The sequence below is a fragment of the Gekko japonicus genome, unplaced genomic scaffold (assembly GCF_001447785.1).
Source record: "Gekko japonicus isolate JY-2015 unplaced genomic scaffold, Gekko_japonicus_V1.1 scaffold1275, whole genome shotgun sequence".
Lineage (NCBI taxonomy): Eukaryota > Metazoa > Chordata > Lepidosauria > Squamata > Gekkonidae > Gekko > Gekko japonicus.
Window position 1 is genome coordinate 531037 of NW_015177051.1, and position 14611 is coordinate 545647.

The 14611-nt window shown below is 42.8% G+C and overlaps 1 protein-coding gene across 1 annotated transcript; it reads left to right on the top strand.

Moving 5' to 3' along the window:
* Positions 1-683: 683 nt before the first annotated feature.
* On the top strand, positions 684-14048 carry ZCCHC9 (zinc finger, CCHC domain containing 9; the record flags this gene model as incomplete). The annotated part of the gene is made up of 4 exons (XM_015428110.1): positions 684-844; positions 10566-10933; positions 13627-13777; positions 13956-14048. Coding segments are annotated over exons 2-4 (586 nt in total), but the record flags the coding sequence as incomplete, so codon positions are not given.
* Between the last annotated feature and the right edge of the window lie 563 nt (positions 14049-14611).

A 14611-nucleotide genomic window follows, 5' to 3' on the forward strand; every position in this document is an offset into this window, starting at 1 on the left:
GACATGACTAGTTACAATTAACCAGTGTGATTAATCAGCACTGTAGCCATTGAAACAGAAAACACCAGGGATCATGGCAAGTGGTTGGAAATACTTTGGAAACATAAGCATTTTAGAGTTGGAAATTGGAAATAACAAGGTAAGTTCGTTTACAGCGCAATTCTAAACAGTCACAGACACCTATGCCCATTTAATTCCTTTGCTTAGGAGAAATATTTTTATATGTGTTAAATCTTTTATAATACAGAAGATCTTTATAAAGAGCCGTCCTAAGATGCCCCCCCCCCCCCCGACCAGGAAAGGAGTCGGCCTGCAAAATTGCCAACATGGCAAAACAGTACTCCGAGCAATTGGGCCAGAAGATAAGATCACAGGACCGCATTCTAGTGGCGAGCTAAGCATGCCTAAATCTATCGCCTTCAGCAGGTGAGACACACCACCTGAAATCCAGCCGTACAGCAACTGGCGACACGAACAGCCTCTCACCGTCAAAAGTTCTTATAACCCACTGAGACGTCATCTCATCCCCCGGAAGTCCAGCCTCCGAAGAGGCAGTCGTTGCTGGCGCCGCTCTTTCTTTTCCAGACTGTGAGTTTCCAGTGTGGGGGTAGTCGTGTTTTTCTCCTTGTGAGTCTTCTAGCCTGTGAACTCGTGGTTGGCAGAAACTCATTCAGACGGTCAAGCCTGTGAACTGGTGGTTGGCAGAAACTCATTCAGACGGTCAGGCGGAAGAAGAAGGTAATCTGGAAACAACCTCGCTTCCAGAATAACCGCTGAAGAGCAACCCGCGGCCTCGTGCGTCTGTGGCTGTTGAGGAGGACGGGGACAGGAGCGCGCAGCCTCAGTAAGTCCTCGGACTGTATTGTCGTCAGTATGCTGTGTGTTAAGAAGGTGTACATGTGTCCCTGCCGTGCCTTTTCTTTTCTGACCGAGCTTCTGTGTCTCTTTACAGTTTCCTGACACATTGGCGAATCTTATCTCGTCGCCGTATCCCATGTTGGGAAAAGATTGCGTTGTTGAATTTTTGTCTACCCTTAAGTTAGCTCTCCTGTGAGTAGCAGTTTTTGGGCATAAGGTTAATTGCCATTGTAACATCCTGCTTGCCGGTGATCCTGAACACATTAGTGGGCAAGAACAACGTCCCTGTGTGATATTGTATGTGCTTAGTGTGATGGATGTGTGTATAGCTTTAAATGAGATCCTTAGTAAGTTTTCTCTCCCAGAAGCAATAAAGAAACCAGCTGTGGAAGCTGCCAGTCCCTCCTGTCTGCTGGATTGTGTGTGTGTGCAGTTGCTCTGTGTGCAAGGTTAGTGTGATAGATTTAGATGAGGTTGTGTGTGTACATCGTGTTTAATGTAGCACGGGTAAATTCTTGACTGACATCATGTTTAAATTAGGCTTACCTTGTTGGTATATGTGTTGCAGTTTTGTGTATTAACTGAGAAATCTTCCTTCAAGGCTGGGGAGCTCTTCAGAGCTTCTAAGTTGTTTCCCAAATGAACTGGATTTATTTAGTTAGTTCGTTTCATTGTTTACAGTCTACCCTTTTCTCTGGGATTGAAGGTGGATTACACAGAACAAGTCGATACAATCAACATAGGTGGGACATCCAATAGACCAGGGGTCCCCAACCTTTTTGAGCCTGCTATTCACTTTTGAAATTTTAATAGCATGTTAGGTACAACCATAAATGGCTATTGCACGGGGGAGCTGTTGGTCACAACATGGTTACCTTCGCTTAGCTTCAGTCACACTGGAAAGATTCTTGTGCTATGGTGGCAGCTTCTATCAAAGCAAACTTTTTAAAAATCTGTACAGCAACTCAAATCTGCAGTGACCAATCAGAAGCCTTGCTGGCCAAAAGCTCCACTTGGCCGTGCCCATTTTCTAAAAAAAGTTGGTGGGCACCAGGAAAGGGTCAGTGGGCACCACACTGTGTCTCCCTGCAATAGACATTGCAATGTGATTAGACTTGTAGAAATATGGAAAATGACCAGATGTGATGAAGTACGGAATAAGTATTAACATGACATGTTTAGTGAAAGCAAAAATTACACAGTAGGAACCTACTTACAGCAATAGGTAGTATGAACTATACACAGTGGTATAGTCTGCAGTTCCAAACTCTTTACCCCAAGATTCTTTCTGAATCATATTATTACAGCCCTATTTCCTGTGGAAAACACCCTCTTGAATAATTCAGTTTTGTATACCTTGTGGAAAGCCTGGAAGATGGGAGTTTTTCTGATCTCATCAGGCAGACTGTTCCATAAGATGGAGGGGACAACACAACAGAGAATGCATGTATAGTGAAATTGCTGATTTTGCACATTTGCAGGGTAGTGCCCACAGATGGTGGAGCATAGAGGGAGAGGTGGTCCTGCAGATATGAGGGACCAAGGCCATGGGGGTTTTGTACGTGATAGGCAGTAGCTTAAATTGAACCTGGTAACTGATGGGCTATCAATGGAGTGACTGCAGAATGGGAGCTATATGCATGCTCTGTCTGGTTTCTGGTAATAGCCGTACTGTGGCATTCTGTACCAACTGGCATTTCTGTATTGACTTCAAGTAGAGACCTATGTAGATTGCATTGCAGTAGTCTATTCTTGATGGTGCTGTGGCATAGATCCAGGAGACCAGATTGTCTGCATCAAAGTAGGGGCCCATCTTTTGGGCTAGGCTGAGTTAGAAGAAGGCATTTTCTGCAGCTATATTAATTTGTTTCTCCAGCAATAATGTTGAATCTAGTATAACACCAAGGCTCTTAATTGAGTCAGCAAGGGTCAGCTGAACACTATCAAAAGTGGGGAGCATAATGTCCTTCAAGACCTTTGCCTTCCCAACCAGCATTACCTCAGTCTTTCAGGGTTTAGTTTTAATTTGTTCACTCTTAGCCATTGAATTACAGCAACTGGGCAGTGATTCAGGACCTTTACTTTATCAATGATGTGGGTTAAGATGAGTATCAGCTGTATATTGTTGACAGCCAACCCCCAAACTATAAATGATCTGGCCTAAGGGGTTTACATAGAGATTGAAGAACATGTGGAACCCCATAGAATAGGTCCCACACTGATGATAACTGGTGTCCAATGGCAATTCTTTAAGTTTGGTTGGTGAGGAATGATTTGAACCAGTCCAATGCACAATGTTTGATGCCTGCTGTGACAAGCTGCATTTTTAAAAGCTTAGAAGTGCTGTACAAACAGCTGAAGGACTGTGAAGGGTTAATTCTTCACAGAAACAGAGAACCTTGAGTGACAGACTGCTCCAAGCAATCTGATTGGTTAGCATCAGCTGAGCAGAGAAAGACTTGAGAGTTGCAAGCTGAGGAGAGAGTAAGTCAGGTTTCTGCCTTGATGGAGTTGAGTACTGATTTCAGTAGCCTTAGCTGAGAACAGTTTTAACACAGATGGAGAATGGGGGGAAGTTGTCAAGGACTTTGGGAAGTAAAGACTCCCATTCGGACCAAAGAAAGTGGATAGATATTCTAGAGAGAGAAGGAATTTCCCTACCCTGTCAGATGGGGAGTTAGCTCTGAAGACTGGAGAGATCCCTGGTCTGGGGTGGTTAGAAACTACCTGTAGAAACCGTAAGAGCCAGTTAAAAACTTAGGACAAGTACTGGTGTTTCAAGAGAAGGGATTTGGATACTGGAAATAGTGTACCAGCCTTCTGGAAACCTAAAAAGTCAGAGAATACTCAAAGAAAGTGTACTATTGTGTTTGGGAAAACACTGGAACAAAAGCCTCTCATTGTAAAGATTTTAAGTAACTGTGATTAGCTTAAGAAACTCTCATTAGCCTGAAATACAAGAACTAAAGTCTGTGCATGTTCTGATTTTACCTCAGAGTTATCGTTATTGAGTTACCTCAGAAATTTTACCCCTGATTTCACTTGACTTTTCCCCTCTACGTTGAATAAAATATTTTGTTAACTTGTAATATAAAAACGTCTTGAGTGGCATTTAAATCGTATAAGTTAAAGGGGGTTCTCATTCCTTCCCTCAGGTTCCTGGGCTGAGCAAACAGCCAGAATATTATACTTTGACAGGGTGGGACAGCCAGATACCTCAGAAATTTTACCCCTGATTTCACTTGACCTTTCCCCTCTACGTTGAATAAAATATTTTGTTAACTTGTAATATAAAAACGTCTTGAGTGGCATTTAAATCGTATTAAGTTAAAGGGGGCTCTCATTCCTTCCCTCAGGTTCCTGGGCTGAGCAAACAGCAAGAATATTATACTTTGACAGGGTGGGACAGCCAGAATTCTTCAGGAAATAAGAGAACAGATAAGTAGGGCATCCCAGTCACAAAAGGTAAAGAAAAACAGAGGGAAAACCTTGCCTCTGAGGGAGGGAAGTGAATGGGGCCATCATGCCTGCTTCTGCCTCTAGGTGCCTCAACAAGATGGCATGGTCCACTGTATCACAGGTGGTAGATAAATACAGCAGTAGCAACCAAAGAGGCTTGGCCTTTGTCAGCAGTCAGTTGGAGGTCAATTAAAGCCAGCAGTGCCATCTCCAGTTTGGTGTAGTGGTTAAGTGTGCGGACTCTAATCTGGGAGAACCGGGTTTGATTCCCCACTCCTCCGCTTGCACCTGCTGATGTGACCTTGGGTCAGTCACAAGCTCTGGCACAGCTGTCCTTGAAAAAGAGCAGTTTGTGTCAGAGTTCTCTCAGCCCCACCCACCTCACAGGGTGTCTGTTGTGGGGAGGGGAAGGGAAAGGAGTTTGTAAGCAAGAAGCCACAACATTCAACAACCAGTGGGGGAGCACTTAACCTTCCAGGACATTCAGTTGCTGACCTAAGAGTAGGAGTTCTCTTACAAAGGAATTTCAAAGGGAGATTAGAAAGAGAGACCACTGAATTGCAACTGATAATGAAGCTCAAGACAATATATCTTCCTGGACTGAACTGAGACCTTGGTTTCTTCTCTCATTACCAATGCCTGCTATTGTCATTTAACACTAACTTAAGGAAATAGATAAATAAATATAAATCATGTTATACATGCTGTTGTCATTTGGCATCTGAAATCACTTCCCTCTCCAAGATATAAGGACAGATGGACTCATATTCTAGTTGTATCTGAAAAAGTGAGCAGTGACTCATGAAAGCTCATGTCCTGTCACAAATTGTGATAGTCATTAAGGTGCTACTGGACTCTTGCTCCTTTCTACTAATAAAGATTGCAAGCTGTGCTGTTAGTTTTCTTTCTTTTTTCTTTATTTGTTAGACCCAAAGAGGGGAATCTCTCTAAGTGTTGATTTCAGATTGGGCAAAATCCACTTAGTGCTAGTGATGATAATGAAACTGTCAAAAAGCAAAGGGGGGGGTTAATGTGAAGAAAGGCAGCCAGCGAGGTGGGGGCGGAGGAGAAAAGTTGAACAAGTTTTTCTCTCTTTCTTTTAGCAGTACCAGAAACTCCTCCCTCGGATCTTTCAAAAGGGGGGGGGGTGTAGTACGGATTACGCCTGCATCCTTCCTGAAGGCTGGCAAGGGGGAGGAGGGAGAATAAAGATACAGCAGGCATGATCTTTCTTTCTTTCTTTTTAAAGCATTTTTAAGCTTTAATAATATATCCTTTCAATAAAAAAATGTAGCATTTACATATCAGAAAAGGGTAGAAAAAGGAGAATCTTACTTAAATCTCTCTCAACTCCAGAAAGATTTTTAAAAGGTCTGGACAACAATAAAAAAATATGGGTAACTTTAGAAAGATATGTTGAAGTGTGCAACATAGATTTGAATAATTTCATACCACAATCTGTATGCATTTTAAAATTGCAGGCACAAAATATTACAACTCAGAGCAAGTCAAATACAAAAACACAATTTTCAATGAAGCCCAGCAGGCATGATCTTTCAAAAGGCTCCCAGTTAGTGGAACAAGGAGTACCAAAGGACGAAAGGTGAGAGAGACACCAGAGAGGCACATCTCTTGAGTTTCTGGATTACATGTATCCTCATGAGTACAGGAAAGAAGGATCCAAAACTAGGAAAAATGCATCGGAATACTCTTTTTGCTAGGTCTCTTAAATAAAATAAGCCCTCATCGTTATTGATCCAGATCTCTTTTTGGTACTGTTTCTAAAATATTTTTCTAAGATTATTATTGTTAATAATATCTCATTTTTAATTTCTTTCCAAATTGCTACATCCGAAACTTCTTGTAAAACTGTCTCTCCCTCCCCCCCCTTCTTTCAATGTTGTGTAGGTGTATCTCATTTTTAATTTCTTTCCAAATTGCTACATCCGAAACTTCTTGTAAAACTGTCCCTCCCCCCCCCCCCATGTGTTGTAGATTAGTTGGGACTCATCTCTTAGGAAACTGCAACCTTAATCATTGCTAAGAAGCAGGGCAAGGTTCCCCCCTCCCGCCCTAGTCGATCGGCATATCTCTGCTCCCCTTCATTACTTTCAAGAGTACATGCAACTGTAAAAGGAGGGGGGAAGAGAGTCCTTAAAAAAACAACCCGATCCTTCCTCCCTCCCAAAGCAGCAACATCAGAGTGAGTGTGCAAAACATTCTCGTTGCTCTTTGGAACGCAACCATTTGGAATGGCTTACTTCTCCCTTTCTGTAACTTGGGGAGTGAGAAAGAGCTACCATGGAAAATGTAGTTGCTCTCGTATCAAGTACTCCTCAGCTAAAGTTAACTTCCAGCTTGCAAGCAAGTTGTGCAACAGGCGAAATGCATCTTGTTGCTGGGCAGACTAGAACGAGGGCGAGCTGGTGATGCTCAAAAACACTTTTTACAGAGAGAATGGGAAGGGGAGGAGCTGCTGCTGCTTGTTGATGGTGGAGGTGGATTGAACTTGTCATGTTGGTTGATAAGTTTGCTGTTGGCTCCCCCCCTTCTGTGCTTGTTCTCCCCCCAACCTCCATACCTCATAGTTACACTATCTTTTTCTTTCTGGGAGTGCTCGGCAATGCATCCTTAATGGGTTATAAAAGAGAAAGGCCAGTGTTTTCTCCTAGCTCAGCAGATTTGTCTTCTCTTGTGCCTTAGCTGGGTAAAAGATGGAAAGTGCTTCAGCCCAGATTTGAATAAAGAAGAAGAAGAAGAGATTGGATTTATACCCCGCCCTTCACTTGGAGTCTCAGAGCGGCTTACAAACTCCTTTCCCTTCCCCTCCCCACAACAGACACCCTGTGAGGTGGGTGGGGCTGAGAGAACTGTGACACAAACTGCTCTTTCAGGAACAGCTGTGCCAGAGCTTGTGACTGACCCAAGGTCACTTCAGCAGGTGCAAGTGGAGGAGTGGGGAATCAAACCCGGTTCTCCCAGATTAGAGTCTGCACACTTAACCACTACACCAAACTGGCTACACCAAAATGAAGCATTTTGCATTTCGTTATGAGTGCTTGTCAGAAGAATCTCCCCTCCCTCTGAAGACGTGTGCATGCACATAAAAGCTTATACCTGAAATAAAACTTTGTTGGTCTTAAATGCGCCATGGGACTCCGACTTTGGCTGGTGCTCTCTGTTGCTTTTTCCCTCCCCTCCCTTCCCCCAAGGGAGCAGGGGATTCTTCTGACAAGCACTTGTCATTCTTCCTGCTGCTAATTCTCAGTCTTGGCTTAGGAAGGGGAGAAAGGTGGAAGCCAGCAGCCAATGAGAAAGAGCCATACACACCTTTACAACAAGAGGAGGCTCTATAACTGTCATGAGAGAGGAAAAGTCCTAGACCTAGAGGATGTTTGGCTGGTTCAGTAGGTTTTTAATGCAGGGGAGGGGGTGTTGCTGGGAGTGTTCTACTGTGCACGCCAGATTAAAGCCCTGAGTTGGCCAGGTTAGACCTGTGGGCCATATGTTTGACACCCCTGGTCTAGAGCAGATGAGTTATCCCAGAAGACCTGGATTTGGTCTGTTACTTCTCTCTCAATCACTTTGCCTGGGCACTAATTGGCTACATCATTTTGCTGTACGGTTTTCTTTTTAGAAGTTGACTGATAACATCCTCTTTGAGTAAGTGAGGGAAGGTGCCATGAATTAATAATTTATTTATAATAGATTAGGAAAAAGGCCTGTTGTGGAAATAAATACAACGATCTGTAGAAAGAGGCTCTGGGCGGGTGCCCCGGCCTTGGACACTCAGTGTCAATTTGCTGTGGCGACCTCAGCAGGGTATAATGACACTGAGTCCACCATTTTCTCCAGGGGAACTGATCTCTGCTACCTAAAGAACAGTTGTAATTTTGAGTGATCTCCAGCCCTCACCTGGAGATTGGCAATGATAGTTCCCCAGAAGGGAATGGTTGGTTTGGAGGGTGGAGTCTACGGTTTTGTACCTGTCCGAGGTCCCACGCCTCCTGAAACCTCACCCTCTCCAGGCGCCATCCCTCACATCTCCAGGAATTTCCCACCTGGAGTTGGCAACCCTATCTCCTTCTCAGCCAATCATCAACCTACCTTTATTTCTCCCTCACTCTTCAGCTCTCCACCCCCCACGCACCTGCAGCCTCTCCCGTGCTCTGAAGCCCTGACTGCTACGTCACATTGGCTGTCATACAGGGGCCACCTCATCAGCATACCAGAGCCCACCGCCCACCATTTTCTCCAGGGGAACTGATCTCTTCCACCTGGAAAGCAGTTGTAATTCTGAGTGATCTCCAGCCCTCACTTGGAGATTGGACACATTTTACCTCAGAACAGCAAACTGTTTAGAATTTTAGAAGCAAAAGCCAATCAAGTCGCATATGCAAACGACCTCTGTGTTCCCAGGCAAAGGCCAATGAGGCTGCATATGCAAATAACCTCTGTGTTCTGACTGGCTATGGGGGGGGGGAGGAACAGCAAAATGTTTAGAATGTTGTAGGCAAGACTCAAACAATGCAGCCAGTGAATATGGACAGATTCTGAGTGACACACCAGGGCGCCAACCAATTCCGGAGCGTGTGGAATGTTCTAGAGAAGTGCCACCACCATTCGGCTTTTATATATAAGGGAAATACTAAGGACTCATTGATGTGACCTTTACATGGTTTTAGAAGCCAGGTTGGGCAAAGATCCAGGACCCAAATAGTGGTCTTCATGGTTCCCAGGAGCTTGTCAGCATACACTGTGGAAACTGGGTCAAAGTGGTCTATAAATGGACCAATAGGTATATTAGCCATTTCTTCTGGTGGACCTATGTTACAATCGGCATCCAGATCACAGTGTATTCTTGATACGAGTAGAAAATTTTGCAGAAGTACCTCAACTAATTGTTCCAGAGACAATGAAGGCCCCTTGAACAACAGGGATGGTCGTGAACTAGCTGATGCAGTAATAGCAAGATAAGTGATACATCTTTGCCTCCATCACTGCTGCTTCATAGATCTTACAGTGAGCTTTACAGCATGATCTGTCAGATCAGCATTGTTCATGGCCACCAGGAATGGTGAGTCAATGTGGGATCATGGTTAGAGTGTCAGATAAAGACTTGGAAGACTCAAGTATGGTTAAGTTTGATAGGAAGGAAGTTTAAGTATATTGTTTGGATAGTTTAGGTATATGTAGGAAGATGTAGGCACCTCATGCTGTAGATTGTCTTACATACATTTAAAAAATTCATATTATATATTCCAAAACAAATATAAATATTTCATAGTATTTTTTTCTGTAGTCTCCCAAATTTCCCAATATTCCCACTGGGAAATACGAAATAAGTCCATGGAATGGGGAGACCCCCCCATTTTTTCCTCAGGCCTTCACACCTTAAGACTGAGAATTAAGTATCCTCTTAACTTTTCTACTCTATCCCCCCCCTGCACATCATGAAGCTTCCTCCATTATTCTCTTGCTCCTCCAAGCAGCCCCCACTGGTTTGCCTGTCATTGTGGACTTTATCTGTCAACAGCATATGACAGTGATATGAACAGCACATGACAGGAACATGAATGATCTAGACTTCCTACATTAGCTTCGTGGGTTTCATAGCGCAAAAATTGGGGTTGGGGAAGTTATGGCTCTTCTAATGGCTATAGTCTCTCAATAGGCCTCTGGACAGAAGCAGTAGATACTAGTATAACTAATTTTGATGTAATGTGTTTGGAAGTTGTTTGTCAACCTGAAACTAATGGAAGGAATGCAGAATTTCCTGAGAGGTATTGTGGAGGAATGCAAAAATGGTAATTGGATATGAAACTGGCAATGTAATTTTTTTTTGTTCCATTGTTGGCAGATTTTAGGCAGAATGGAGAGTTAAGATGTTTTATTTGCTATAATATTTATGGTTGAAGTTAAGCTTAGGAAGACTGTTTAAGAGTGAAATTTTACGGAAGTTGAATTTTGAGGACCATTCACAGTGAGTAAGAAATGTTTCCTGGTAGAATCAAAATGATTTCTTGAGTACTGGTGCAGGCCTGGGACAGTCCCAAGTATGTATAAATGTAAAACATTCATTCATGTAAAACATTACACTGTCTCCACCAGTGGTAATTCTCTCAGGGTCTTTTGAATATTCTTAGTACCCCCTAATCATCTTATGCACCCACCAAGTGAAGCACAGTTGAATCTAACTTTGGATCTAATGCCAGAACGGACTTTAATTGACAATATTTATTCTTAAGTCTTTTAGAAATCTTTGAATGAAGCCATGACAAGATGGGCTCGAACTAACAACACTCACAGCAAGAAGGCTCTAGATGCAACACCATGGGAAGATATGAAAAATAGTTCCTCTGGAACCACAGCAACAAATAAAAAGCAAAGTCCTTTAAGGAATCTCCAAGGAAAAAAGAAGAATAAGAAGAAAAAAGACTACCTAAATGAAGATGTTAATGGTTTTATGGAATATTTAAAACAAAATTCGCAATTGCGTAATGGAAAAGTGATTGATAGCCACAAAGATAAGGAGGAAATAGCAACAGCCTTAAAGAAAGATCAACGCCGGGAGACCAGAAGGTTGAAAAGGCAGGATATAAAGAAGAACAGCATGGTAAGACTTTCATTGATCCCCCCCCCCTTTAGACTCTGCTACTTTCCATCCCCTTTTCCCCATCATTTGACTGGTGCTTCTTACACACCTCTGAGAACACAATAGTGTGATTGAGTTCAGATAACTGCAGGAAGAATATTAGGCTGCATACATGCTTTTCCACATTAGCTATTTAACAGTCTTGAGTCCAAGCTTCTATTTATGTTTGTGCATATGGTGGCTCAAGTGGTTAAGACGCTGAACTGCAGGCTGTGGAAGGTCGGTAGTTCAGCAGTTCGAAACCCGAGTGCTACATGACGGAGTGAGCTCCCGTCTCTAGTTCCAGCTCCTGCCAACCTAGCAGTTCGATGCAAGAAATTGCAAGTAGATAAATAGGTACCACTTCAGTGGGAAGGTAACAGCGTTCCGTGCGCCTTGGTGTTTAGTCATGCCGGCCACATGACCACAGAAATGTCTTCAGACAGTGCTGGCTCTTCGGCTTTGAAACGGAGATAAGCCCCGCAACCCTAGAGTCAGATTTGACTGGCTTTCAAGCAAGGGAACCTTTATCTTTACTTTACCTATGCCTCATTGTGTATTTTTGTGAGGCTTATCCCAACATATCAGTCTTGTACACAGTACAGCTTTTATGCTTGTAGAAACTTGTTCATACACACATTGTATATTTAGAAGTTTGCTAATGTTGACTATTAACTTAGCTGTTGGGTGTCTTGCTTTTAAAGTCAGTGTTATTAAAGACAGACTAGAACTGTAAGCGAATTCTATATTTTGCTTGATTAGACAACTGTTATTCTTGAATGTCTATGAAAAGTTAGATTCAGGTGGGTAGCCATTTTTGTCTGAAGCAGTAGAACAAAGTTTGAGTCCAGTGGCACCTTTAAGACCAACAAAGTTTTAGTCAAAGTTTTGGTCTTAAAGGTGCCACTGGACTCAAACTTCATAATGCAAAGTTTGTTCTCATTCTTCCGTAAGTATGCTTTATCCAGATGTTTTCTTCATTCAAACTGTTGTTTCCACACAGTTATGTGCTTAGGTGGTTTTCCTGTTGCTGCTGCAACTGCTGATATCATGCAGCAACAAGTGGACTTCCACATGGTCTGTTTCCCCTCATTTCCTCTGCTTCAGTCTCCTGGCAGCAGGTGTCCCCTGTCCTCTGCCTCAGTCTCCTGATAGGAACTTTTCCCAGTTTTTATCAGCGACTGAATATTGTTATAGCATTATACTGTGATAACAATCTGTCAGTGTCTCTGATTTTCCAGCTTTCATTTTTTCCAAAAAGTATGTAGTCAGTTTTATTGGAAGAAGAGAAGAGGTTGGATTTATACCCTGCCCTTCACTACCCAAAGGAGTCTCAGAGCAGCTTACCATCTCATTTCCCTTCCCCTCCCCACAACAAACATTCTGTGAGGTGGGTGGGACTGAGAGAGGTCTTTCAAGAACTGCTCTTGAGAGAACAGCTCTGAAAGATCTTGTAACTGATCCAAGGTCACACCAGAAGCTGCATGTGGAGGAGTGGGGAATCAAAACCAGTTCTCTCAGGTTAGAGTCTGCACTCCTAACAACACCACACTGGAGAGATAAAAGGGGATGTGCATATCCATAACCAGGGGCTATAGAAGAAGAAGAAGAGATTGGATTTATACCCCGCCCTTCACTACCCAAAGGTGTCTCAGAGTGGCTTACAAACTCCTTTCCCTTCCCCTCCCCACAACAGACACCCTGTGAGGTAGGCGGGGCTCAGAGAGCTCTGACAGAAACTGCTCTTTTTCAAGAACAGCTGTTATCAGAGCTACGGCTTGCCCAAGGCCATCCAGCCAGGTGCAAGTGGAGGAGTGAGGAATCAAACCCTGTTCTCCCAGATTAGAGTCCGCGCGCTTAACCACTACACCAAACTGACTTAATTTTTTTTAAAAAAGTGAAAGCTGGGAAGTCATTACCTGATTGTTATAGTGTCATATGATTATAACAAGTGTTCAATTGTTGGTTTTCTTAAAAAAAATAATAATCAAAACAGCCCTCCAATGGCAGGGAAGAAATGGCTGATGGAGGAGACTAGGGCAGGGAAAAGGGTGGGGTCTGGAAGATCTGGACTTTCCCTTCTAACAGTTGTGTGCTGTTAGGCCAGTGGTGGCGAACCTCAGAGCCCTCTCTGTGGGCACGCATGCCATCGCCCCAGCCAGGCCCAGACTATCATTAAAGTGTCGAATTTTAAGTAAATGAAAGCATTTGGGATTGCTTTCCTTACTTTGTTTGGATCATCTTAAGTTAATATAGAAATAAAGTATTCAGGTTAAATTGCCGTGTTGGCACTTGCGATAAATAAGTGGGTTTTGGGTCGCAGTTTGGGCACTCGGTCTCTAAAAGGTTCACCATCACTGTGTTAGGCTATCTTGTAAGGTTGGGCTCATCAGAGGAAGACTGCAGAAAATATGGTAACATAGGAAAGGTACATATTAGTTAGTAGTCTTTTGTGAAGTTATTTCCAAAGGTAGTTCAGAAAATCTTACAGGTTATTTGTTGTGAGGCCAAGAAAAAGGGATGCTTCCCCCCCCCCTTCAGGATTCTAAGCTGCTGTAGATGCATAGTGGTAACATCTGTTTTGGGGGGTATGAGTAATTTGAAATGTGGTTAGCGGAAAAAGAGATCACTGTGATTCCATCTGCCAATTGGTAATTTACATTGTGTTGTCAAAGGTATGCTTCCACTGTAGAAAGCCAGGACATGGTGTTGCAGATTGCCCAGCTGCACTTGACAGCCAAGATATGGGAACTGGAATTTGTTATCGTTGTGGATCTACAGAGCATGAAATCAAGAAATGCAAAGTAAAAATAGATCCTGCTCTTGGTATGTACTATAACTACAACTCTGTACAGTGGGCCTGGAAAAAGTGCCTTCCTTTTAAAAAATATACACTAAACAGTTCTCAAAATGTATGAGTGACTTGACCTTTGAAATTATAGTGGTATGAATTTATTTGTGTGGTTGTATGCAGCATTACATGTAAACTTTTGAACTCTTACAGGAGAATTTCCATATGCAAAATGCTTTATTTGTGGTGAGATGGGACATCTTTCCAGATCATGTCCAGATAATCCTAAAGGACTCTATGCTGAAGGTGAGAACAGCTGTTATTTGAAAATCACACTTTTTCACAATGGAGGTGGATTGGAAACTTTAAGACAACTTCTTTGGCATTGAGAAGACAATGAAAAGAGTGAGCATTAGAAAGGGGTATTTTGTGTGCTTCTGACCACATTAAGAAATTCTGCCTCTTCATCTGCAGATCAACAGATTTTTTTCCATATTCACTAGTATCTTAGCACTGGTTGCTATAGAAACAGTTCCTGAAATTCCAAAGGGATTGCCTCAAAGCCTTCAAATAACAAAAATATGTATTTTTAAGAATGTACAGTGGGGGACAGAGCCGTATTCTCTCTGTCCCCGGTTACTATTTTCCCCAAATCCTCACAAGAGGATTTTAAAAGCCTATCCTGTGTTGGGGGCTGCTCTTTAGGAAATTTTTAAGAAAGTCCCATCTGTGTACTTCCATTGGAGACTTCTGGGAATGCTTTGGTGCAGAATGGCTGTGAAAGTTTTGACAGCTTATTTTAATTGATAAAAAGGCTGACTAAGCAAATATTCATAGAATGTATGTGCAGCAGCTAACATTTCTGTTTT